Source organism: Bos taurus, chromosome 7 (genome assembly GCF_002263795.3).
Source record: "Bos taurus isolate L1 Dominette 01449 registration number 42190680 breed Hereford chromosome 7, ARS-UCD2.0, whole genome shotgun sequence".
Taxonomy (NCBI): domain Eukaryota; kingdom Metazoa; phylum Chordata; class Mammalia; order Artiodactyla; family Bovidae; genus Bos; species Bos taurus.
The window spans coordinates 48,472,547-48,497,685 of NC_037334.1; the positions used below are offsets into that span (position 1 = coordinate 48,472,547).

General features: G+C 44.1%; 1 protein-coding gene across 3 annotated transcripts in view; it reads right to left on the reverse strand.

Moving 5' to 3' along the window:
- Positions 1-25,139, reverse strand: part of SPOCK1 (SPARC (osteonectin), cwcv and kazal like domains proteoglycan 1) — a 584,260-nt gene that overhangs the window by 108,763 nt on the left and 450,358 nt on the right. For all 3 annotated transcript variants that reach the window (XM_005209367.4, XM_024994095.2, NM_001075500.1), the window contains one exon: positions 18,885-18,999. In XM_005209367.4, the coding sequence (XP_005209424.1) occupies positions 18,885-18,999 (115 nt within the window). The remainder of the gene's footprint in view (positions 1-18,884; positions 19,000-25,139) is intronic.

Sequence of the window (25,139 nt, forward strand, 5' to 3'; positions counted from 1 at the left end):
CATAGATGGCAGCCCACCAGGCTCCGCCATCCCTGGGATTCTCCAGGCAAGAACACTAGAGTGGGTTGCCATTTCCTTTCCAATACGTGAAATAAATGTCTGTGAACCCATAAACTCACATTTGATTGATCAAATGAATGAATACATTAAATAAATAATTAAATCAGGAAGAAGAAACAAATCTGTTGGTGCAGAAGAATTCTAAATAATTTATGTAGACACTGTCCTCAAGGAAATAGAGCATTAATTCCCCACTTCTTAAGTGTAGATTGTGCATGGGGACCTCCACTCAAAGGGCACATTATGAAAAGAGGGAAAAAGAGTAACATTACTGTGGAGAAACCTAACAAACACCACCACAGCCAGATCAAGGTTCACATTCACAGTGATAAGTCAAGTTGATAGTATGTACCTTTGATAGGATGAGATGAACATGGACTTATCTCTATGGTCCTTCTCCTAAAAACCCATCTCCCCAGGCTAATCATTAGAAAAGCATCTAACAAATCCCAACGGAGGGACATTCTAGAAAATAAGTGACCTGTACATCTCAAAACTGTCAAGGTCATCAAAAACAAGAAAAAAATAAGAAACTGTCACAGCCAAGAGGAGCCTTAGCAGATATAACAACTAAATGCAATATAGTGTCCCGGGTGGACAAAAGGTCAGAACAAACAACTCATCAAATAAGATGGAAAATAATCGTATGAACAGAAACTGGAAATTCAGTTAAAACTAAGGAAATTTGAATAAAATGCAGATTTTATTAGAAAATAATGTATCAATATTGGTTCACTAATTTTGACAAATTCAATGTAAGATGTAAGGGGAAAATGGCCGTGGGGCGTCTGGGAACTCTCTGTACCATTTCTGCAATATTTCTGTAAATCTAAAAGTTTCTTAAAATTGAAAGTTTATGTGGGGACTTCCCTGGCAGTCCAGTGGTTAAGACCGCCTTTCAATGCAGGGGGTGTGGGTTTGACCCCTGATCAAGGAGCTAAGACCCCACATGCCTTGAGGCCAAAAAACCAAAATATAAAACAGAAGCACTATTGTAACAAATTCAATAAAAACTTTAAAAAATGGTCCACATCAAAAAAAATAAAAATTTTAGGTAAAAAACATTAACACTGAATTAATGATTTGCAGAAATGGAATTTTGTTGGATACCAATTGCTGAAAAGAAGTGGTACGTGGTGCTATAAACATGGAAAATGACCAAGGATTGATGAAGCCAAGGAAACAGAGAGGGCCGTCTGCCATAGATGCCTGAGGAGACCAGCCACAGAGCCCAGGCCTTCACAAGCCCTGGTTCACACTGGTGCCTCAGCAGAACTTAAAAATGCCATACCATGGACATCTTAGTAAACAAATATCTTATATACTCCATTCTGGAATGTTTATCCAGGTCATGCTACATGTGTGCTAAGTCACTTCAGTTGTGTCCGACTCTTTGCAACCCTATGGACTATAGCCCACAAAGCTCTTCTGTCCATGGGATTTCCCAGGCAAGAATACTGGAGTGGGTTTCCATGCCCTTCTCCAGGGGATCTTCCTGACCCTGGGATCAAACCCAGGTCTCTGGCATTTCCTGCGTTGGCAGGCAGGTTCTTTACAACTAGCACCACCTGGGAATCCCACTGAGTCCTAAAAGAGAAGTGTAACATACATACAGGCAATAGAGTGAGATACTTAAAAGCTCAGGCCTAGAAGTCAGACTCATCTGGGTTCAAATCCTGGCTCTACCATTTGCTAGATGTGTGACCTTGAGCATTTGAAATTAATAAGGTCTATTTTCTCAGCTTTAAATGGAAATAACAGTACCTCCCATCACTGGGCTTTCGGGATAACTATATGAAAACATACGCATGACACAGTGTTTAGCAATAGTGAGAAATCCCCAAATGGCAGCAATTTCTTAAAATTTACACTGGAGAGGAAGACAAAATGCCCATTATCTGTAGATGACATAGTCTTCTCTAGAAAATCCAAAACGATAAAATAAAAAGCTGTGAGAATCAAGATTTTCTGTTTGAAAGAAAGAATCATTTTAACAGAAATAAAAAAACAAGTCTCAGTCACAAAAAGCAATGACAAACATCAGCTCTCTAGTCATAGGTGTAATGAGGGATGCAGGAGCCCATCTGAAAGGAAACTGTAGACACTTCCTGAGAAACTGGGAAGAGCTGTGCCACACTTCCAGATGGAGCAACTTAAGTGTAAAGTTATCACTTGTCTCAAATTACTTTGTAAATCCAATCTAAATCTCATCTTCTGCAAGTTTTCAAAATGATTTTTAATGTCATCTGGGAGAACAGGCAAGAACAACCATGAAAAATGTGAAAAAGAGGATAGGTTCTTGTTAGATGAAAAGATGAATTAAGAGTAAAAATCATTAAGAAAACTGGCTATTTAAAAAAGGGAAAAAAAAATACCCTTATGGTTCCATTTCTCACAGTATACCTCAGAATAAGTATTAGATTGATTAAAATACTATTTTTCCCAACTACTGGTCACAATGCATGTATGGGTGATGAATATAAATTTCTAAAATATGAAGTATAATGGCAGAGAACAGAAAATGCACATTTTATACAGAATACGAGTAGATATTGCTTGATGGAAGCTTTAAGTACTGAATCACAATAAAAACTATTTTCCTTGTTTGAATGCCACTGGCCTAATGCATCAGATATGAAAAATTCAACCCATAAAAGAACAAAATGGAAACACAGGTGAAATTTTTATCTGGCCCGAGTTGGGAGATTTCTAAATGTACATCAAAGGCAGAAACTCCAACAGCAAAAAAGAAAAATGATGGACCTATCTAGATAAAAACATCAAAATCTTAGTCTATGAGAAAACACCATTAAAGGCAAGCAACAAATTTTTTAAAATGTGATTTATACCCTTTATATGTAAAAGAACTGCCTTATAATTTATTGGGAGAAGTACTGTGAAAGGGAAAGAATAGCATATATGAGACAATTCATAAAAAGAATTACAAATATTTTCATATATATATAAATATATATATACACACACACATATATATATATATGAAAAATATATCAATTCAGTCGCTCAGTCATGTCTGACTCTTTGCGATCCCCCTGGACTGCAGTATGCCAGGCTTCCCTGTCCATCACCAACTCCCAGAGCTTGCTCATACTTATGTCCATTGAGTTGGTGATGCCATCCAACTATCTCACCCTCTGTAGTCCCCTTCTCCTCCTGCCTTCAATGCTTCCTGGTATCAGGGTCTTTTCTAATGAGTCAGTACTTCGTGAAGTACACAGAAACTCTGGTACTCTTTTCATATATATATATGAAAAAAATGCTAAACCTGCAGTGTAGTCAAAGAAGTAAAAAAAATCAGACTTGGACAGAGCCAGATAATGGTCTCCCAGGATCCATTTTTCTGCTTTTCTTTAGTAATAAGAACTCTGATCAGTAGTTTTCCATCTTAAAACTCCATATTTCCCAGCATCTAGGTAGACCATGACACTTCATTCAAACTAAATTCAGACCAAGTCAGCCGCTGAGATGTAAGCTGATTTATATCCAAATTCACAGGGATCTGCTTGAAGGAAAGTCCTGTGCCCTCCTTTGCTCCTTCCTTTTTCCTGTTGACTGGACTACAGATGGCAATGGCTGGAGCTCTAGCAAGATCAGAGCTGGACCATAAAGAGCTCTAGCTGGACCATGAAGTTGTCCCAAGGTCATCAGAACAATAAAATGAAAAGGTACTTGATATCTAAGATGTTCCATACCAGCCCTGGACTTCCTACCACTTGACTTACTTTTATGAAAAATAACGCTTTTTTGCTTAAATCACTGTTATTTGAGCACTGGAGTGTTGATTATGCACTGCTAAGCCAAGTCCTAACTAATAAAAGTACCTTTTAAAAAGCTCACAAAATAGGAAAATTCTTTAAAAATTACAGTATCCAAAGTTGATAAGTGTCTTCTAAATAGGCATTTTCATACACTGTTTATGGTATACGTTTTCTGGAAGAAATTCTGCTGGTATGTGACCAAAGACTTACAGTATGCATATCATTTTACCCAGAAATTCTACTGCTAGGGCTGTATCTTATGAAAATAATTAATATATGCACAAAATTAATACCTAATGATGTTCATAAAAGCGGTATTTATAATAATGAAAAATCAGAGAAAATCTAAGTGCTCAATAGAGGATTAGCAATTACAGAGAATTTATAAAATTAGATACCAGCCAGCAACTAAAAATCAAGTTTTAAAAGAATATTATTAAGTAGCATTAAGCTAATAATAATGATTTAAAAGTAGTATGTGATTATACTCAGACTGGGAGACTACAGGTAATTTTAAACTTTCTTTCTGGATTTTTTAAAATTCTTCTAATGTTCTGTAACAAACATGTGAAACTTCTATAGTTTTTTTAAAATGCTTCTTAAAAATGTGCATGAGTCTACTGCCTTTTACCACACACCTATCTTTTCCAGTTTGACAGTTTCTTCTGCTCACTCTCATGTACACTGCGTTCTAGACCAGTACTCCTCGCTCATTGCTATCATGAAATATCCTTTCTGCTCCCTCCTCAGAAATCTACGCAAGAGATTCAGAACACCCATGCACCCATACTCACAGGTCAGATGCTCCCACACCAGACCAATTCAAGCTCCTGTGTCTGGTTCTGGGAACCATATGCTCTCCTGACACACTGAGTGATGCTCCCGAGATCAACTCAGACCTCCCCTTCCCTAGATACCAAGATACCACTGGACCTGACTTCTTGGGAGCGCCTGACTTCACAGCAGCATGATCCATCTCTAAGCAAATGATCTTTAAAGGGAAGGTGCTCTGTGTCGACTGGAAAAACGTGTTTAGCTGCAAATAATAGAAAGCTTGATGAACAGTGACATAAACCCTTTGGGGTTTACCTTGTAACATCAGTTAGGAGAGAGGCAGTCATGACTTTTACTCAGGGGGATGAAGTTTCTTTCAAAGCCCCTGCCCAGTCATCCTTAGTGGGAACCCTAATAGTTACAAAATGGTTGCTAGAGCTCCACTCCAACCTATGATTTTCATGAAAGCCATAGCTTTCTCAGAAATCTCCAGAAAGCTTGACTTGCATCTCACTGATCAGGACTGACTCACCGGGCCACACCCCCAGCTGGAAGAGAAACTGGGAAAGGAAAGGTATCATCGTGCACATTCTTCCTCAAAGAAAAGCGGAACTGAACAGGGATGAGGCCAACAGCTAACAGTGCCTGCTAGTGTTGTCAAGACTGACTTTAGGATGCAGAGGTCTTTCAGAAGGCGGTGTACTAGCAAACCACACAAAGAGCAGACCAGGTTACTCGCGTGTGCTACCAAAAGAAAGAAGGGAGATATATATTCATCAAGCATCCTTCAGAACCAGCAGCTTTCATAATTATCTTATCAAGTTCATTTCATTCTTATAATAATCTTTCGAGACAGATATGTATTCTCGTTTTGCTTTTTTTCAGATGTGGAACCTGACACTTAGAGAAACAGCTTGCCCAAAGCCACACAACTAAGGAGTTTGGGGGCTGAATTTCAATCACACAATTAGGTATCTGATTCCCCAGCCAATGTGTCTGCTAGAATATAATACTGGCCTCTTGGCAAGCCCTATAATATGTATCTGGAGGGTGAATAAGGGGAGTTATAGATGTATTTGCATCAAAACTGCAAGATACACACAGTTAGAGACCCATAGGAGGTAAGATGGAGAGAACCCTTCAACGCACAATAGGTATGCTAGTGACCTTGACTGTGGTCTCTCCTGTAACTGCTGCTCATGGACAAGGAGGCAACAAACCATGGACACAGGACCCTGAAAGAGCCAAGTATTCAGGACGGTCATCAAAGAAAAAGACCAGGGAAAACAATTCAGACGTTTTAGACCCAGTTAGAAATCCGAGAGTAAATTGAGAAGGAGGTGTGTTTCTACTATACATAAAAAGAATAACAACTCATAACAGCAGGAAGGAGGAAGGCACCAAACTGAACCTGGATATTTATGTATTTCACTATTTCTGTAATTATTATAACTATGTAAGAGATAGGCTACAAATTTATATTTAACTTAGTCATGTCCACTCATGCAATAGACCCTATGCTAGGGATATAAAGACAAGTAAAACAGATAAAACTTTTGCTTTCAAGGTGATGATGATCTACAGGACAGATGATACTTAAGTTAGGTTAGTTTCCTTGTCTCAACCACATGAGGTAAAGTCTAGCTTTTCTGACCACTGGGACTATAACACAGGTCAAAATTCTAACTAAGCACTCAGAAAAGAATAGAAGAGCCTTTGGAGTCCCAGACACATAAACCCAACTTCATAAAGAAATGGAAAACAGCCCAGCTGGAGACAATTGATACCTTGGGACAGAAGTGAGCCCTCTATATAGACACTCAAATAATAAGTTATTGATATGTTGGGTGTTGATTTCTTGTCATCCTGCTTAGGGGAGTTGCAGCATAGAACCTGGGGACAAAATCAGCATTTAATTAATGCTGGATGGATGGACAGATGGGCAGACTCTGGGTGAATGAAGACATACTGCTCACTACCTACAAACTCAAGCACTGCCCTCAGTTTTAGGGGAAAAAAAAGAGCTGTCAGAGTATTGCCTTAAGCTTTAAATTTTTAATTTTCATTAGGGCTTAGAAGACTTCAGAAGCAAGGTTCATGAAGTCTCAGATCAGTGTTACTCTAGTTCACTACATTTTTCCCGAACAGGCTACTTTCCTATTGGGTGCAGAGATGATCAGTACTTAATTCAGCTGTCTCACAATGGAAGTATGCACACATTTTGTACCAGAAGCTCTCAATCCAAATGAGAACAAACGCTACTGTCTCCTTTGCCTAGAAGTGTTCTCTGTGTCCTCATGAGAGCCCATTCCTGAACCTAATGGAATGTTCTATTCCAGAGAACACTGTATTTCTGTCATCAGGGCAAAAATCATTCTCTTCCTGAGACAACTTGAGACCTCAGGAAGCTAAATTGAGAAGGCAGGATATAAGCAGAGAGAACTGGGTGAACTCAGGCTGGATGATGCCATCTGAACCAAACCAGAGAAACCAGAAACACACATGGTGTCACATTCCAGCCTGAGCTCATGCCCCAGAATGACTAATGCAAGGAAGGCCAGAGATGGGTGTCTCAGAATCACTGCGCCCATATCTCCAACTTAGGGACCTATTTCACCTACAATCTTCAACATTTTAAAGGGCTGCAACAGCTGCAAGCTCAAGGATATCAACATACTCTGAAAACCTTAGGAGCCTATACCTTTCCTCCATGAACTGGTTCTACAGTGATTGAAGGCCGCCCGATATATGCTGCACACTGGCCCATGCATGTGCTGGGCATGGTGCTCACAGCAGGGAGCTGCAGGGAAGGCTGGGGCAGAAGATCCAGGTGGCGAGGACAGACTGGCAGGTGCAGAATCACATGCAGGAGCCTGGCAAGTGACAAGACTCTACAGCAACCATGCTTATGAGGCATTGGTGGTAGAGTGGCTAGCATAGCTGCCTTCCCCCAGCAGCTACCTCTCAACTCCTGGGGAGAAGTCAGGGAGGGGTTCTGGGAGACATGCAGGTGCCAGGTCCTGGAGCCTGGGCAGGGCCTGAAGGAACTGAGCCCAAGACTGGGGTCCAAGTGCAGATCAGGCCATAGGAATAAGGGGACATGACCCCCCTCTCTCTATGCTACTGTGTGAAGCTCTGAACACCCCCTGGGACTGGCCTGGCTTGGGAGAGTTACCTAAGTGCTAAGATTTAGAGGGATGTAATCAGGGGTCCAGACCTCTTCAGCCTCAGCAACAACCTCTCAGGGTAGTAGTTCCACAGAATTAGAAGTCCCCATAAAAGGGGCTTTCTTTTTAAACTTGGCTTCACGTAATGTTTTGAAAGTCATTCTCTTTGGAATATTACTTGGCCCTGTGCATTGGTACACGATCACAATTCTAATCAAACTACCTGTCAGCACTAATCTTTTGGTCTTTGACATTCACCTTCTAAATGCGGTTGCACAGCATGAGTGCCCCTTTGCCTGAGTGATTTTAGAAGCTGGAGCTAAGCTTAGCATCCCTCACTAGGGCAGAACACAGAGGACTCCCTGGGGTGTTACCCTCACCCCACCCCCAACACATGACATGCTAGAAAGAGCCATTCAGGAGATTCAAGCTTGGACAAAGCATAGTCAGGCCAGGGATGCCAAAATAAATGGATACTCCGTAGGATGAAGTCGGGGGCTGGGGGAAACAGGCCCATGCAATTGCCTTCTTGAGATTCTCAGGCAGACATGGAATAGAACAGGCCAGCTGGACTGGTTCCTTACACAGAGACTTCTTCATGGTGAAGTCAAATATCAAGGACATGTACTACATGACCTGCGAGTGCATGCATCACTGGGAACTCTGAAAACAGCAATGTTTATATCCTACGGAACCATGATCAACCTCATCATCACCTCGGCCCCAATGTCCCGGTGCCTCCACCTCCCAGAACTGCCCCTAAGGCATGCTGAAACTATTTCCTTCATTAGCTCACTCTAGGTCTTCAATGATGAGAAGGACAGGCAGAAACTCTACTGTATAAGGAGATCTACCATCTCTCACTGTAAAGTTGCTTCTTTTCAAGTTGGGGAGAGGGACCCTGGGACGAGGAGAGAAACACAAGGTTTCACCCTCATGACATCACTGTGATTGGAACACATCTCACACATCTCTCATCTCTCATGGTCTCCACAGACTGAGAGCTGGCTTGTTGTTCTTGTTGTGGCTATTCTCCTAAGCGATCTGAATATCTATTACCATATATTCAAACAACTCTTATTCTGAGCTTTATCTGGCATCCTTATATGTTCCTCAAGTTAAATAATCAAAGTGACATCCTGCCTCCTTTATGTCTAAGTGCTATTTGAGCTTTTAAACAGAGAACCAGTATCTAAATGATGATGATAACAGCTGTATTTTTAATTCTATTTATTTATGTATTTATTTTTGGCTGCATTGGGTCTTCATTGCTGCCTGTAAGCTTTCTCTAGTTGCAGTGAGTGGGGGCCACGTTCCAGTTGCAGTGTGCAGGCATCTCACTGTGGGGCTTCTCTTGTTGCAGATCACAGGCTCTAGGGTGCACCAGCTCCAGTAGTTGTGGCACATGGGCTCAGTTGCTCAGTGGAATATGGGATCTTCCCAGACCAGGAATCGAACCTATGTCTGCTGCACTGGCAGTTGGATTCCAAACCACTGGACCACCAGGGAAGTCCAAAGCTATATTTTTTGAATTCCATACCTATGGTTGAAATTGAGCCACTGAATTCTCACGATACCTGTTAGGAAGGTACCGCCTTTCCTTTGCTCACTCCTCTCTGCAAGGCCCAGGTGCCACTACAACCCTCGGCTCTAACAAGGACAAGGACTACCGAGATTTTGTGAAGCAGCTGGCTTGGTAGCAGGGCAGCCACTTGCTCTCTTTCGATTATAATTTCAATTTACTTTTGTATTGTAATGCTGTCTTTTCTTCTCACAGCAATAGATAGCAGGGCAACGGAAGAACAGTCGACTTGAGGACAGATTACAAACGAATTTTTATCTTTAAGAAGCTAGGTCAGAAACTTGTGGCTATCAGAAAGCGTAGTGGTGTGGTGAGGAATGAGCCCACGCCAGGGTTTTGATAAACTTCAGAGAACGAAGTGTGCTTGCAGAAAGAAAGAAGAGAAAATGAGCGAGGACATTGATTCTCTCACCTTGGAGAAATCTCATCAGAGAGGCCGTGGTATCAGTGACAGACGGCGTTTACTGAGCACTGAAAGCATGGGGAAATTTAGTTTAAAATGCGTGGATGTCCTTTTTTTTTCTTTTTCCATAGGAAGTCTGCCCTTTCAGCAGACATTCAATTTATGTTAAGACCACAGTATAACGTGAGGAGAGCACATGTACTAGAAAAGACTTCAAGTCCCTGTTCTTTCATTTATTAGCTGGGTGGCCCTAGGCAAGGTACCAAAAAGCTCCAAATTCCAAATTTTCTCACCAGCAATGGAGGGGGCTTTGTTTGGTAGCTGGAAAAATTAAACATACACACCAAGGGTTTAATATACATATTAAGCACCTTCTACAGATGATTTCTTACCACAGTAAATCTCTCTTTTTATTGCCATTTCATGCATTATAATCTATGGTACATCTATATAATAGACAACACTTTCAGAGGAATGGAATGGCAACATACTCCAGTATTCTTGCCTGGAGAATTCCATGGACAGAGGAGCCTGGCAGGCCACAGTCCATGGAATCGCAAAGAGTCAGACATAACTGAGCGACTAGTACTTTCACTTTATCAGAAGAATGAGATGAAGTCAACATTTGACAAATAATTGTTGAGAATCCAGAGAAAAAGCCCTCGTGTAAATTCCATTCTAGTTGGGCAAATCAGACAATAAACAGAATAAACATATTATCTAATATATTGGATGGTGATAATTGCTTTGTAGAAAAATAAAGGAGAGGGGAATTCCCTGGTCATTCAGTGGCTAAGACTCCATGCTCCCAATTCAGGGGGCCCAGGTTCAATCCCTGGTCAGGGAACTAGATCCCACATGCCTCAAGCAAGAGTTTGAATGCTGCAACTAAAGATCCTGCAGGCCGCAATGAAGATTGAAGATCCTACGTGCCATGACTAAGACCCAGCACAGCCAAATAATAAATAAATGCATCAAAATAAATATTCAAAAAAGAAGAAGAAAAATAAAGGAGGAAAGAGAGATGGAAGTGCTGAGAAGGCAGTGTTTGTGCAGAGACTGAAGGGTGGCTGGTAAAGGGAGGTGTGTAGATGTCTGGGAAGAATGTCCAGGCTGAGGCAGGAATGAAATGGCACATCTGAGGGACCCACTGGGACCTGATCAGGGACTTGATCATGCTGGGCCTTGCAGGTCACTGAAGTATTTTCTCTTTTCCTCTTAACAAGGTGGGAAGTCAGTGGTGTGTCCTGAACAGGAAATTATACAATATGACTTCCATTTTACAGAATGTTTCACTCCTAGTTCAAAAGAGAATGTAGGGGCCAGGAAATCCACTCGGAAGCTACTGAAATAAAACATGAGGATGTTTGGGACCACGAGGGCAGTAACCATGGAGGTGATAAGAGGTACTTACATTCAAAAATCTATTTGAAAGTGGACTCAAATGATGATTATATGTGGCATGTGGGAGAAAGAAGTTTTGGTTTTTGGTTTTACTTCAGCAGATTGAACTATGGAGATGACAGTAATTAAGGTGGCAAATACAATATAGGAGGAAGGGACAGATATAGGGGAGATCGGGAGTTTCATTTTGGACATGTTAAGTCTGGTATGCTTAGGAGCATCCAAACAGAAATGCAGAGCAGTCGTCACATAGTTGAGTCTGGAGTTCAAGGGAGCAGAGTTGGCAGACTGGCTGGAGAGAGAGGGGTAGTGGGAAGAGCCTTGGGCAGGGGGAGAGAGAGCGAGATGTGACCTTCCATGAAAACATATCTACGATACACACAAAAAAAGGCAAGGCACAAAACACTGTAGAATATGATCCTGGTTTTTGGATGAGTACTATTTTAAAGCAGCTTCCCTCGTGGCTCAGTGGTAAAGGACCCGCCTGCCAATGCAGGAGACCTGGGTTTGATCCCTGGGTCGGCAAGATCCCCTGTAGAAGGAACTGGCAACCCACTCCAGTATTCTTGCCTGGGAAATCCCACGGTCAGAGGAGCCTGGTGGGCTACAATCCAAGGGATTGCAAAAGAGTTGGACATGACGCAGTGACTTAATAACAACAACAACAGACAACAAACAGTCTTAAAAGTATATTAGATGTTTACAAAACAAACATCTTTATGTTTCCAAAAAAAATAATTCGAAGCCTATGAATAGAAAGCTAATAGAACTGGGAATATGGGCCACTTTTGCCATAATATTTGGATTTTATATAAGAATGGATATTAATTTATAAATAAAAAATAATGGCAGGAGAGAGCTGTCTGAGTGAACTATCAAAGACATTAATTTCTAGCACAAGCCTCTATCTCCTTCTCTGGACTCTGGCTATGACTTCGGCCACCCTGCCCCAGTCTACCTTCTTGTATCTTTTCGCCTGCAGCCTTCCCCCAGTCAGTTGCGACCAACAAAGCTTCAGAATAGCCAGGAGAACCTGTGGTATACTTTCCCAGAGCCGAACTCACAGAAGAAGAATCTGAGTTCAAAGCCAAAGTCGGATTTACCTCCAGAGTCCTGACAAGGGAGTTTTTCTTCTTGGATACAGTTGCCAATTTCATTCTCAAGCTTCTTTTTGTGTTTTTTTTTTTTTTTTTTTAAAAAAAAAAGGTCATGGCATTTATAATAATAAGGCTCTGAAAATTAAATGTACCTTTACATGTTTAATTTCTGACCATAATATAGTACTGAATAATAAGTGAGCGGACTTGAATGGCTATGGAAAAGGTTAACAGAAACTGCTTTTAAACTGCAAGTTTGCAAGCCTGGGGCCTTCACCCTGTTACACAATAGGCATTAAAGAAAAATGTTCTTCCCTGGATGCAAAGATAAATCTTCATTTTGCTGGGAGCCTTAGCAGCAGGATGCTTTTAGGATTTTTCCATTGAGACATCACAGCGAGGAAGAACTCTTCATCCCGTCTCTTTGGCACCACCTCCTGTTCCCATTTAAACACATTTCCCCAACTTGACTTGTGATAAGTAATGGAATTAGACAGCCGCCTGTCAACCCAGGACTTCTTTTTTCCCCAGTATCCAGCCCTTGGGTTGAAATCACCATTTGAGAAGAGAAAATCATTGTAGACTATTTTTCTACTGTTTCAAATAGCTCAGCTGGAGGGAAGTTGTTATTTCCTCTTTAGCGTGCCATGTGGGATGGATCTGTGGAAACAAACATGGCCCCACACCGCCCCCAACCCCCCCAGCAAGGTCAGGCCAGGAATGCTGACAGCCTCACAGCCTTCTCCAGAACTTCTGAGGCCAACTGGCTGGACCCACATGTCCGTTCCAAAAGCTAACCTAGTTTGGTGACACCAAATTCTCTTAACTTTAGCGTGTCTGTAAAGCTTTTGCAATCTAGAAAAATGGTACTGAAGAACCTATTTGCAGGGCAGGAACAGTGATGCATAAACCGAGAATGGACTTGTGGACACAGATGAGCAAAGAGGGTGGGATGAGCTGAGAGAGTAACACTAACATGTACACACTGCCATGTGCAAAATAGACAGCTAATGGGAAGCTGCTGTACAGCACAGGGAGCTCAGCTCAGTGTCCACGGCGACCTAGAGGGTGGGATGAGATGGGGTGGGGGTGGGAGGGAGGTTCAAGAGGAAGGGGACAAATATATACTTATAGCTGATTCACACTGTTGTATAGCAAAAACTAACACAACATTTTTAAGCAATTATACTCCAATTAGAAAACAACATAGAGAAAAATTAAAAACAGAAATAGCTAACCGGTGACAACAGAAGCAAAGAAGGAGTTGGCTTTAGAGACGGTGCTATTTTCTCAACTTCCTCCTCCAAAGGTTGGGGGTGGGGTGGGAGAGAGTCTACAGAATGCCTTCCAAACCTGGCTGCTTGTGGGAACGCAGTGACATTCTTTGCCTGATGGTTCACACTTCAAGATTCAGGCAAGTGACATCAGACCCCGGAGAAATAACTAACTCCTGCCAAACACAGCTATAGACCCTCAACCGTCTTCAAGCTGAGGACTTGGCTGGCTGTTACCCAAGGGAGTACACATGGCGGGGGCAGGGGAGGACAAAGGCACCGCCCACGAGGGAAGAGGCCCAGACTCTGACCCCACCCACACCTACCCACCATCTGAGCTGAGGAGAGATGCTTTTTCTCTGGAGAACCCCAGTTTCCTCAAGGAGTGAATGGAAACTGAACGATGGCTTGCCGGTGCCAAAACTCTCTTCCTGCAAATGTGATCTGAGGTGGTAAAGCAGAAAAATGGAGTCATTCTAGGGGAGATCAGAAGTCCCCACCCACTCAGCTTTCCACGGTCCGTGTGTGGAAACCTGAGGCACCTTCGAGGAACACCAGGGTCCACTGAACATGGTGTGAAGGAAGTAAGGGGAGATCTTTCCTGACCGGAAACCTATAACTATGAAATGTTCATCTCAGCCAGGAGGGAGCTCAGAGCCCCTCCTCCAGAGAGAACAAGGCTGTGGAGCCCAGGCCAGGGGAAAGGGCTGTCTCGGTGACAAGGGAAGGGATGGAGGCAGGGTGGCGACAGGAGCAGATGTGGAAGGGGGCTAGTGAGAGGCAACTTCCTAGCTGGCCTGGCTGTTGGGTGCCAGAAAATACTGATAGCATGTAGGGCCCTGTGGGGCTCCTGGGCACAGGTCTTCCTGTGTCTCCTGTTTCTTTGATTATAGGAAGCAGCCTTCATTCAGCCTCCGTAACCTTCCCTGAGTTCCAATGGGCGGATTCAAGCAGTAAAGTTAATCAGACAGGAAGTGATGCAAGACCAGGGAGAAAGAGTCAAGAGCAACCTTAGGGCAAGGTCCTGTTCCCTCATCAATGGATAGACAAAATCCTTCGAGCTGCCGTGCAGATGCTGAAACCCCCTCCAAGTGGGAGAAGTTGACAATTAATGATGGTATGCTGCCCACAACCATGTAGACCCCAGACCAGTTGGACCTGAAGGTTGATGATACTGACTTTTACTTACCCTACCACCAACCCATCAAAGAATGTCCATGAACTGATCACGCCCTTTTTGAGCAATTAATATAAAACTTCTCACTATCTTCTTCAAGTTGGGACACACCATTTTGAGGGTAGTAGCCAGCTGTGACCCCCTTTGCCTGGCAAAGCAATAAAGCTATTATTTTCTAGTTCACCCAAAACTCTGTCTCCGAGATTCGATTTGGCACCCATGTACAGAGAAGCTGAGCTTTCAGCATTAATACCAGAAAAGATAGGGGAAGGATCTTTCCTGAGAAACTCTTAGAGATGGTACAGAAACCCAGGCTTAATGTGTGGATTTCAATCTCATATCCCTCTTTTTAATTTTTCCCTTCCTATGGACAATCATTACTCCATAGTCCTGAGGTTGGTTTGGCATCATAGAGATGATAAAGCAATTAAGTAACTTGTCCAAGGTCATAAGGCAACTGAGAGATGTGAGAGGAAATATTTAGAGGTAGTAAAGGATGACTCCACCTTCTACCATCCCCTCAGGGGCCACATCAAAGAAAAGATGCCAGAAAAAAACAAAGAGAGAACACAAAACTCAACAATTTGTCTTTGATTTCCTAAAAATATTCTTGAAACCAAATCTGATCAGACAAGACACTTTTGACTTGCAAGAACTGGGTTTGTTGTAATTCAAACAGCCAAAGGCTGGAAGAAGCACAGCAAGATCAGAAAGAGAGTAAGTTAGATCCTGGTCTCGCAAACCTTGGATGTTCACACCCAGTACTGGTCACAAGTACTGGGGCTGCAAGAGGTAATATATAGGGAAAGAGAAGCACAGGCAGACACTGCTGCGTCCCCAGGAAAGTTCTTCCCACCACAGTGCTTTCCTGCCTCCAAAGTCACCTCTGGGTCCTAGGCAGGAAGAGGTGATCCTGAAACCCTCGGCAGCTGGAGCTCCACACAAAGAGCACCTGTGTATCCCTACTAATGAGGCCCATTCTGAAACCAGTCTTGTAAAGATGTCCTCTGCGTGGAAGAGAAATGGTTGCCAGGCAGATTTGAGGAGAGATGGCTTGAGAGAACAAACCCATCACAGGCTTTCTTGACATCAGAAGGTCATAGAAGAACATCCTCAAGCTTTGTGTGGCCCTGAGAGGGGCCAAGGAGGGGTGGTGAGAGGATGAGTAAGAGGACTCAGTGTGAGCTGAATGAACATGTGTAGCAGAGGTCACAGAGAAGGTCTCAGAACATCTCTCCTTGGCTGCACTGAGGGTGAGCATTGCTGGGCAACTAATTAAAAATAGCAAAACCCCAGAGAGGTAGATGCCAAAGAAAGAGACACACCAGGAACCACCTCACACCAATATGGTCGCTCATAAGCCCCCATCCCAATCCTACTTTCTAGAGTTTAGATACAATCCCAAATAAATAGAATTTACCTGGAAAGGACTACACTAATTTTTATATTACCAGAAGAAACCAAGGTTCAAAACAGAGAGGAGGTTGAAAATAAAATATCATTAACAATAATGTCACATTTTTGATACACCTATATTTGTGAGACAACGAAACATCATTTCTGTAACAGGCACAGACACAAGAGTGCTCCCAACACCGTTCAGAGCCAAAAGTGTCTCATGGACAGAGTGGCCTGTGAATGCCACTCCCACTGCATGCAGCTTCAGAGAGGGGCGGCCACCAGGTTAAGGAAGGTGGATAGATGGGCATGCCCTCCCCCCTCCACCTTGACAGCCAAGTGGCCAAATGAAAGCTGCCCTTCATTTCATCTCTGATCCCTCTTGAGCACCCATTCCCTCTTCTTTATCCCAGTTGCCACAACCTCAGTTCACTGCTCACTGCCTGCCACAAACTACTGTGAGAGCTACGTGGAAAGAATCATCAACTCAAAAGAAAAAGTCAGCCTTCCCTTGGCTGATTCTGCTCCAGGTAGAATATTCTTCATGTAAATGTTTCATTTCACATAATGATCCTGGAGCTCTATCAGTGCCCTCACTGCCCGTAATATGCCCTTGTCCTCCAGGGAAACACAGATCAAATCTGTATTAAATAGTTAAGCACCCTATCCTAATAGAGGATTATACTCTCCTTCATTAAAATATTGTTAGATATGTACTAAATTAACTACAGATATTCTGTCTTATCACCAGTAGGTAGTTCCTACTTTCCTGCATGCTTATATAAAATATTTGCTTTAAGTCACAGCATAAACTGAGTCTCTGACCAAGAAGGGCAATCTCAGAGCCTCATGGTAAGAACTGTGCCCAGTTAGTACAAGTAACAGATGCCTTTCTTGCTACGGGCTTCAAAGGTGATATTTCTTAGACAATAGCTAGATACTAGAGACTGAGAGGACAGTTCCCAGACTCTGACGACTTCATAAAAGCAAACTGTTGACCCAAGGGTCAGTGGAACAAAAATAATTATACAAGACTGCAGGAACTAATGAAGGATATATAATTTTGATCATTGGTTTTAGAATATTGCTGGTATTATTTTTTATGGTTCTCTTTTCTGATAATCATTTAATAAAATTCATATGCTTTCTTCCTGGCCTATTCTCACTATTTACTTAATGGTTACTTTTACAAACATTTGGAAATGAAATACTTTCAAGTGGTAATCTTGTTCTCGCCAGCTTCTCAGAATTCTACCTTTAATGCCAATGCAGTTACTTGCATAGGTTTGATTAGACTTTGTTCCAGTTTTCACTAGTAAGTGACTGAACAAATAAATGGCATACCCAAGGCCATACCTGGCGAGTCACACTTGAGAACGAGTCTCATTTAATCAGATATGACAAGCCCACCATGAAGTAACAAGGGTTGTACTTTGTTTAAGGAAAATCAAAGCCTTCTCACAGAAAACTACAGGCAAATCACAGAAATGACTTCCTTACATCGGTTTCCTTATCTCAGAACAGAAGAGTAAATAAAAGCAATAAAGAATATATTTGAAATAAGAGGTTATGGAGACTTCCTAAGAAGGGTCTTAAGACATCTCCAAACAGAAGTTAATTTTGTGGATTTTGCTGCTTACCACACAGGGCTTTGGGTTTTCTCACCAAAGTTCAAGGAGGGTTGTATAGATTACTTAACATTTCTTCCTGGAGTTCTATAAATGATCAGGTCAAAACACAATGAGATCAGCTTTTTGGTAACTAAGAGTAATCTACAGAGATAATTTGTGACCCCCGTGTTTCACGGTTTACAATGTTCTTCCACATCCTGGGTTAAACTTCCCCAAAAAACTTGTAACACAATATTCCCTTGGTTACCATGAACAAATTTACACTTGACCATCTTCATCTCTGTGCCTTGGAAAAGACAAGCCAGCTTAGGAAGAGGCAAGTGGATAAACACTCACATCCTATTCATCTTCCTCCATTACAAATAGCTTCAGGCTTTAGAACACACGTGTGTGCAGGCATGCGCTCACTCACACACAGATGTCCAGCGTTGTTCATGGTACAGCCAGCTACAGCTGAGAAAGCCCAGCTCCACGGAAGGCAAGCTTCTATCTAGGTTTCATTACAGAAGGCTTTTAAGGCACTGAGCCCAGTGGGAAAACATTACTTTCTCCATCATGAAAACATCCAGATAGGCCCGACCTTTGACGCCCCTCTCAGCTATGGAAAGGAAACCACAGCCCCTGGGAAGTTATTCTCCTTCCATCCATTCCTTGGTTTTGTGCCACATGCCTGGTAGAATATATTCATATAGAAATGCTTTTGCCAGTAGTGGGGGGCCTACTGTTCACCGTCATGACATCTCTGCAGTCTATGTTTTGAAATCTGGCTTTCAGAAGTTCAAAGGATTTAGAGATTATAGTTCAAGGAAGACCAAGGCGCACCCAGGGCAGGCCTGGTCTTAACACTGAAACCCGGCCCTTCCTACACCATAGCCAATTTGACCTCTAGAAAGAATCTAACGCATATCTTGGTCTAGCAGAATTATTTTCAAAGACTCCCAGTTCTTTTTCTATCATATGGAGGTTGAAGGCAGTTCAATTTGGAGTTCCTAAATGAAACTGGAGTACTCTTGCCAAGCACACCCATCTCCCCAGCCCAAACTAGATCATCTCTGTTAAAGGCCAGGTTCCTGGCATCTGGGGCAGACCTTGGCCACATCAGGCCACCCAGTGCCCCTTCAGTGTGATGCCCACTCACCGTTCTTTTCTGCCTTGTGTTTTGGAGGCTCGGGCTCTGGGAGACATGGACATGGCCCATCACAGAGGGTGGTGAGACTTCTGCCAGTAGAACAAGCATGGAACTCCAACTTGCACTGCAAAAGACAGACAAAACAAAGCTGTAAGAACACTGCCAATAGACCCCTCCCCAGCCTCCTTGGGAAACAGCCAGTGCCCTTCTAACCATGATTAGGCTCACAGAAGCAGAGACAAAGCAAAGGGAAGTTCATCTCTGTTAAAGGTCTCAATTATAGAATGTTAATTAACAAATGGCTTTTTATGTTTTCCCAAATGCATAAGATAAATGTCTAAAAGCACTGCATGGGGAGGCTTACTTTTAATAAGTGGTAAACTCAACCATAACTGTCTATGCGAGTATCAGAATGAAATTTAACATCTGCGGTCCACAAACACGGAGGGCTGAAGGCTGCTCCACCATGGCCCCTTACCCCTACTACGGAGGCTCTGCCTGTGTAGCAAGCCTAGACCCCCTCAGCTGCTCAGGGAGCAGGGAGGAAGAGTAACGGTCTACTTGGTAAGTCTGGATGCTGTGTGTGAGGCCTAGCCCTTTCCCCTGTGAGCAACTGGGGAGCGACGCTTTTGCTCCAACCATCCAAAACCTACGTTTGACACAGTCTTTCCCCCAGAGGACGCCTGTGGCTGTCTAGCCTAGGAAACATCCACCGTATTCCAGGATTCAAAATTGGAAGCCCCAAACACATACATTTTCTTGGCAATCCCTTCATCTGTAGCAATGGGAGTATTTTGGCCACTCTCTGCCAGCTGTTTATTCTTAAGTCTCAACTGATTCAGAACAGGAGGATAGAAGGATATCATTTACGGATGTAGAAGATCACAACAATTAATAGCATTTTATTATCTATACATTACGGTTTAAGAAAAGGAGACTCAGATACTAAATAATTTGTGAAAGATCATGACATTCACAAGCCTGGATTTCAAGCGCTGTCTGACTGACTCCAGGGCCAAGCACTTTAACAGTCGCCATCACTGTATCTGTCATCTGAAGGGCCCGAGAGAACACAGTCTGCACTGCACTCCGTGTGTGGTTAATTATGCAGCTGCGCTAGGGGCCTGGGTCTCAATTGTCTAAGGGTTTCCTCCCTTTTTCACCTGCAAAATTCTCTAGATGAAGGCAGTATATAATCAGTCTTTGCAAAGGCCCACAGGCCCAGAACCACGTTGGTATCTGCTGCCGGTTCAAAGGAAGGGGAGGTAGGTAGAGGGGACGGAGCACCCACTGTGCGTGTAGCGCTTATCAGGTGCCACGGGCAATCTTTTAAAGGGAGGAAAAGAGGAGATACGGTCCTTGCCCTTGGAAAACACAAATGCATACCTTTGAAAAGGCCACCAGTGTTTGCAAAGCAACACATGAGTGCAGATGAACCCTGGCTCCTTGTGAGCGGATGGGCTGTTCAGTCCCCACACCGATCACATACCGAGGGAAGGAGAGAGGGTTTCAATCTGCACATACTGGAGTCACTCTTGTGTAACCCATACTGACACCCACAGTTACCTGAGACCCTGCAGAGAAAGCACAAGGACAAGCCAGCAGGGGGCTGGCTTCCTCTCAATGCAAGGCTTCCTTTTGTGCACATTGCTGGGTGTTTGGTACATGCCTGGTGTGGTGGCAGGCACGTTGGGGGCCATGTGAAAGGAAGCCATGACCCAGGCCACAAATGTCAACTGACAGTGAGGAGCCGAAACACGAGCACAGGGAAGGAGCAAAAAATGAGCAACCTCAAAGAGCCAGGTAGACGTGACTATAACGGAAGGAGGGATATATGTGTGTGTGTAGGGATGTGGCACTAAAGAGCCTACAGGTATGGGACATGCCTACAGGTGGTCCAAATGGACAGAAGGGGCACCAGGAGGAACATTGGAAGTTGGCAGGTGGGTACCCTGGAGAAGGCAATGGCACCCTACTCCAGTACTCTTGCCTGGAAAATCCCATGGATGGAGGAGCCTGGTATGCTGCAGTCCATGGGGTCGCTAAGAGTTGGATACGACTGAGCGACTTCCCTTTTACTTTTCACTTACATGCATTGGAGAAGGAAAATGGCAACCCACTCCAGTGTTCTTGCCTGAAGAATCTCAGGGACGGGGGAGCCTGGTGGGCTGCTGTCTATGGGGTTGCACAGAGTTGGACATGACTGAAGTGACTTAGCAGCAGTAGCAGGTGGGTACCCAGGGTGAGAAGCTTCTTTGTAACTAGCACAGCCTGTGTGCATATACTAGAGGTGAAGACCAGGCTTCCCCGGTGGCTCAGCGATAAAGAATCCACCTTCAATGCAGGAGCCATAGGAGACCCAGGTTCCATCCCTGGGTCAGGAAGATCCCCCAGAGGAAGGCATGGCAATCCACTCCACTATTCTTACTTGGAGAATCTCATGGATGGAGAAGCCTAGTGGGCTACTATCCATAGGGTTGCAAAGAGTCGGACACGACTGAAACGACTTAGCACAGCACAGAACAGAGGTGAAGACCACTATAGCCAGCTCTACTTTCTCCTCCTCCCCTGGGCAAGCTCCCTACAACAAGCCTCAGGTTCAGGCTAGGGATTCTCATACTATTTCTCAACAGAATCCTTAAAGCTAATTTAGAGGAACAAATACATTTTTTACATGTAAATTTATAAAGTCAGAAGTAGTACAGTGACTCGCTCTAAAACCTTATCATACTGTGACTGTAATTGGCTGCTTGTGCCTATGATGGATGGTAATCCTCTTCCTGAACATTCTCTGGCATTCCCCAAAGACAAACCTACACTTTGCTCAGTGCCTTGTGTCATGAAAGCTGATGGGGATAGCATCGACTGTCCATAAAAGCTCCATGGTGACAGCAGTCCTAGCCATAGGACTGTCTTTGGCCAGTGGGTTGTGAGTAAGGAATGAGGTTTTCCAGCTGGCACTTGTGATAAAGAACCCCCGCCAACGTAAGAGACACAAGAGACTCAGGTTCAATCCCTTGGTTGGGAAGATCCCCTGGAGAAGCCATGGCAACCCATTCCGGTATTCTTGCCTGGAGAATCCCATGAACAGAGAAACCTGGAGGGTTGCAGTCCACAGAGTTGCAAAGAGTTGGACATGACCAAAGCAATTTAGCACAGATACACAAGCCAGGTTTGAGCAACATTCAAAGAACCACTGCTTGGTTTCACCTCCTGCTATTTCTGTCTATTATGGAAATAGCATGTGCCCCATAAGGGCTGCTCCTTGGGTCTGGGACCCAGACAGCAGAGGACACGGAACAGAGCTGAAGCTAATCCACAGCTCATACATAACATGAACAAGGAACTAATGCTTGCTGTCAGAAGCCACTAGTATTTGGGAATCACTCATGTAATTTATCAACAGGTGACTCTGCACTAGACCCTAAAGTATATAATAACAGGGAAAGTCCTAGTCACAGTCTTATCCCTGACTTGAGATGATGAAACACATATAGCCCTGGCACCTCGTAGGTGTGCAGTAAATAGCTGCTGAACGACAGTTGGAAAGGGGGTTCTGGTTCGCTCCGTAGCTCTAAAGCTCTGTTCCAGCCTCCAGGAGCCACCAATCTGCCCGCACAAGGAGTGCAGGTGCCGGAGCTCAGCATCCAAGGTGCTTGTCGTGAACCATCACCGACCCTCCATGCTTCTGGTCCTCTTTCTGAGCTCCACACTTAACACTTTGCCTTTCAGCCTCCCTGCTCATGCAAAATCCATCACTGGAGTTGGAATCCATCTGCTTCTCAGATACCCAGAACAACTGCCCCTGGATATAGCCTTGCTGGCCTAGGGACTCCAGCACGCCGCGATTCTAGCACCACGGCTTCCATGGCAGGCCCCGGCGTCCTCACCTCCACAGCCACGCAGCGTCTCAGCATGTGCAGGCAGCCCGGTCTCTTCCCTGACTCCAGGAAGGGGCCACCAGAGAAAACAATATTTATCTGCAGTGGTGAAAATGCATGCTTCAAGGACACAGATCTGCCTTTTATCTTCCAGAACAATATGTGGCATTTAAATGAAGCTCAAAAGGCTATAATTTCATTTTTTTATAAAGCTCAAAATGTGCTATTTAGAGATATGCAATGTATGTGGTAAAAGCTACTTTACAGAAGCGGGGGTGTTGACAGATACCATCAGGACAGGGGTTCCCTCCAGGGAGGAAGCTGAGAACGGCATCAGACAGGAGGCCACAGCAGCCCTCCTGAACATTGGGAATGGTTTATTTCATAAGCTGGGTGTTGGATTTTGATGCTTTTTTAGTAGGCATGGCAACATATAAATAATACACACATGTCTATATGTCAAGTACATTATGATAAAATATAAAACACAGTTTACAGACTTCTATCAAGGTAATGACCAACTATAACCATGTCTCTGGAGGAAGCTGGTTAGGAGGAGGAGGTGAGTGCACGCGTGTGGGGATGCCCCCCAGGGATTATCTCTAGGCAGGGACATCCTGTGGCCTGTAACACAGGCACCTCACTCATGCCCCCTCCCTGCAGCTCCTCGCCAAGTCACACCCCTGCAGTTACCCAAGTCACTTACCTTGTCCCCTCTCCCCTAGGTCCTTATTATGGAAGACAAGATACAGAAGCCCAAAGGTGATCATTGTGCCAGCTTTACCCAGGGGGGATACAGAACCCTCACAGTACAGGGCTTCCCATTAGACTGTGCTGTGCACCACACCTGGGACCTTCACTCCTCCACTCCCTCTCCCAGCCAAGAGACCTAGGAAAGTTCTGGTCCACAAACCACCAATCATAGGCAGAGACAAAACGTAGACGGGGGTGGACATGGCAGAGCATCCTGGGTCCGTGCACACAGAGATCCTGGAGACACAAGGCAGGCATATACTACCCCTGAGTATAGACCTGCCAAGAGAATGGGGGTCAGGAGGAACAGAGGCACGTTACTTGGCGATGCAGGGATTCTGCTCCTGGCTGTAAAGACGAACCTGATCCAAGAGATGCCAGGCTCCGACACCAGGAAATGTGCAGTGTTCCTGGGAAAGGGGCAGTGGGAACAGAAAGCAAGGGAATGGAAGGATCTTCCTGCGGGGGTGTGGGGAGGGAGAAATACATGTCCTCCAACAACACAGGGACCTCAGGACCACATAGCAAGTCTCAGCACTCCCACACCTTCCCCTCACAGTGTTCTCCCAAGCAGGAGTTGAAAACTGGCAAAATTATGGATGATGGATGGTGCTTTCTCAATAGTATGGACTTTCTCAGGAAGCTTGGGCCCACGTCTTCCATGTGTGCCTTGCAGGTCCAGAGGATCCAGGCAGCCCACCATGTCCTGCCCCATCCCACCTCAGATGGGCTGTTGTCCTGCTTTAAAACAGGATCTGCAGAGCTCCAAGTTAAACAGGGTGGGCTGTGAGTCTACCGCTTAGAGTCTGCAGCCTGGAGGTGGCTTCTATTAATAAAAACAAACTGAAAAATGACATTCTTGGAAAGTGACACCCATAATTCCTCATTTTAGGGAAAATAATTTTGGAGTTGGAGGAGAGAAGAGGAACAGACAGGTATAAATAAAGTATATGGAGTGGAGAGCAACTTAGTCAATCCAAGCACACAAAGAGCTGAAGACAGAGGGGCTCCCTGGAGCTTGTCCATCACACGGGGAAAGAACACAGCTTAGTAAATGTAGAGTGACCACCAGAAGGTCACCGGGGCCTAGCAGGGAGAACCTTTCCAGTCCTGGCCAATACTGGGAGCTGGTCTAAGCAGAGAGGACTCACAACTCTCCCTCTGAGGGGTAAAGCTTCATACCTAGTACTGTGGGTTGAATTACATCCCTCATGTTGGACTCCTAACCCCCAGTATCTTAAAGTGGCTTACTTAGAAATATATGACAGAGACAATCATGTTCAAATGCAGTCATTAGAGTGGACTCTAATCCAATATGACTGGCATGCTTAGAAGAAGGGGAAAATTGGACACACACAGAGGAAAGATGATGTGAGGAGTCATGCAGGGGAAGGGGGCTATCCACAAGAAATGAACGAGGCTGCCAGAAGCTAGAAGAAGCAAGAGACAGCTTCTCCCTGGCAGCCACAGAAGGAACCAACCTTGCTCACACCTTCATTCCAGACCTACACCTCTGGGACTGTGAGATGATAAACTTCTGTTGTGTGAGCCACCCGACTTGTGGCACTTCATTACAGCAGCTCTCACAAACTAATACACCTTCCATCCAGATTTTTAAAAAGAGTCCCTA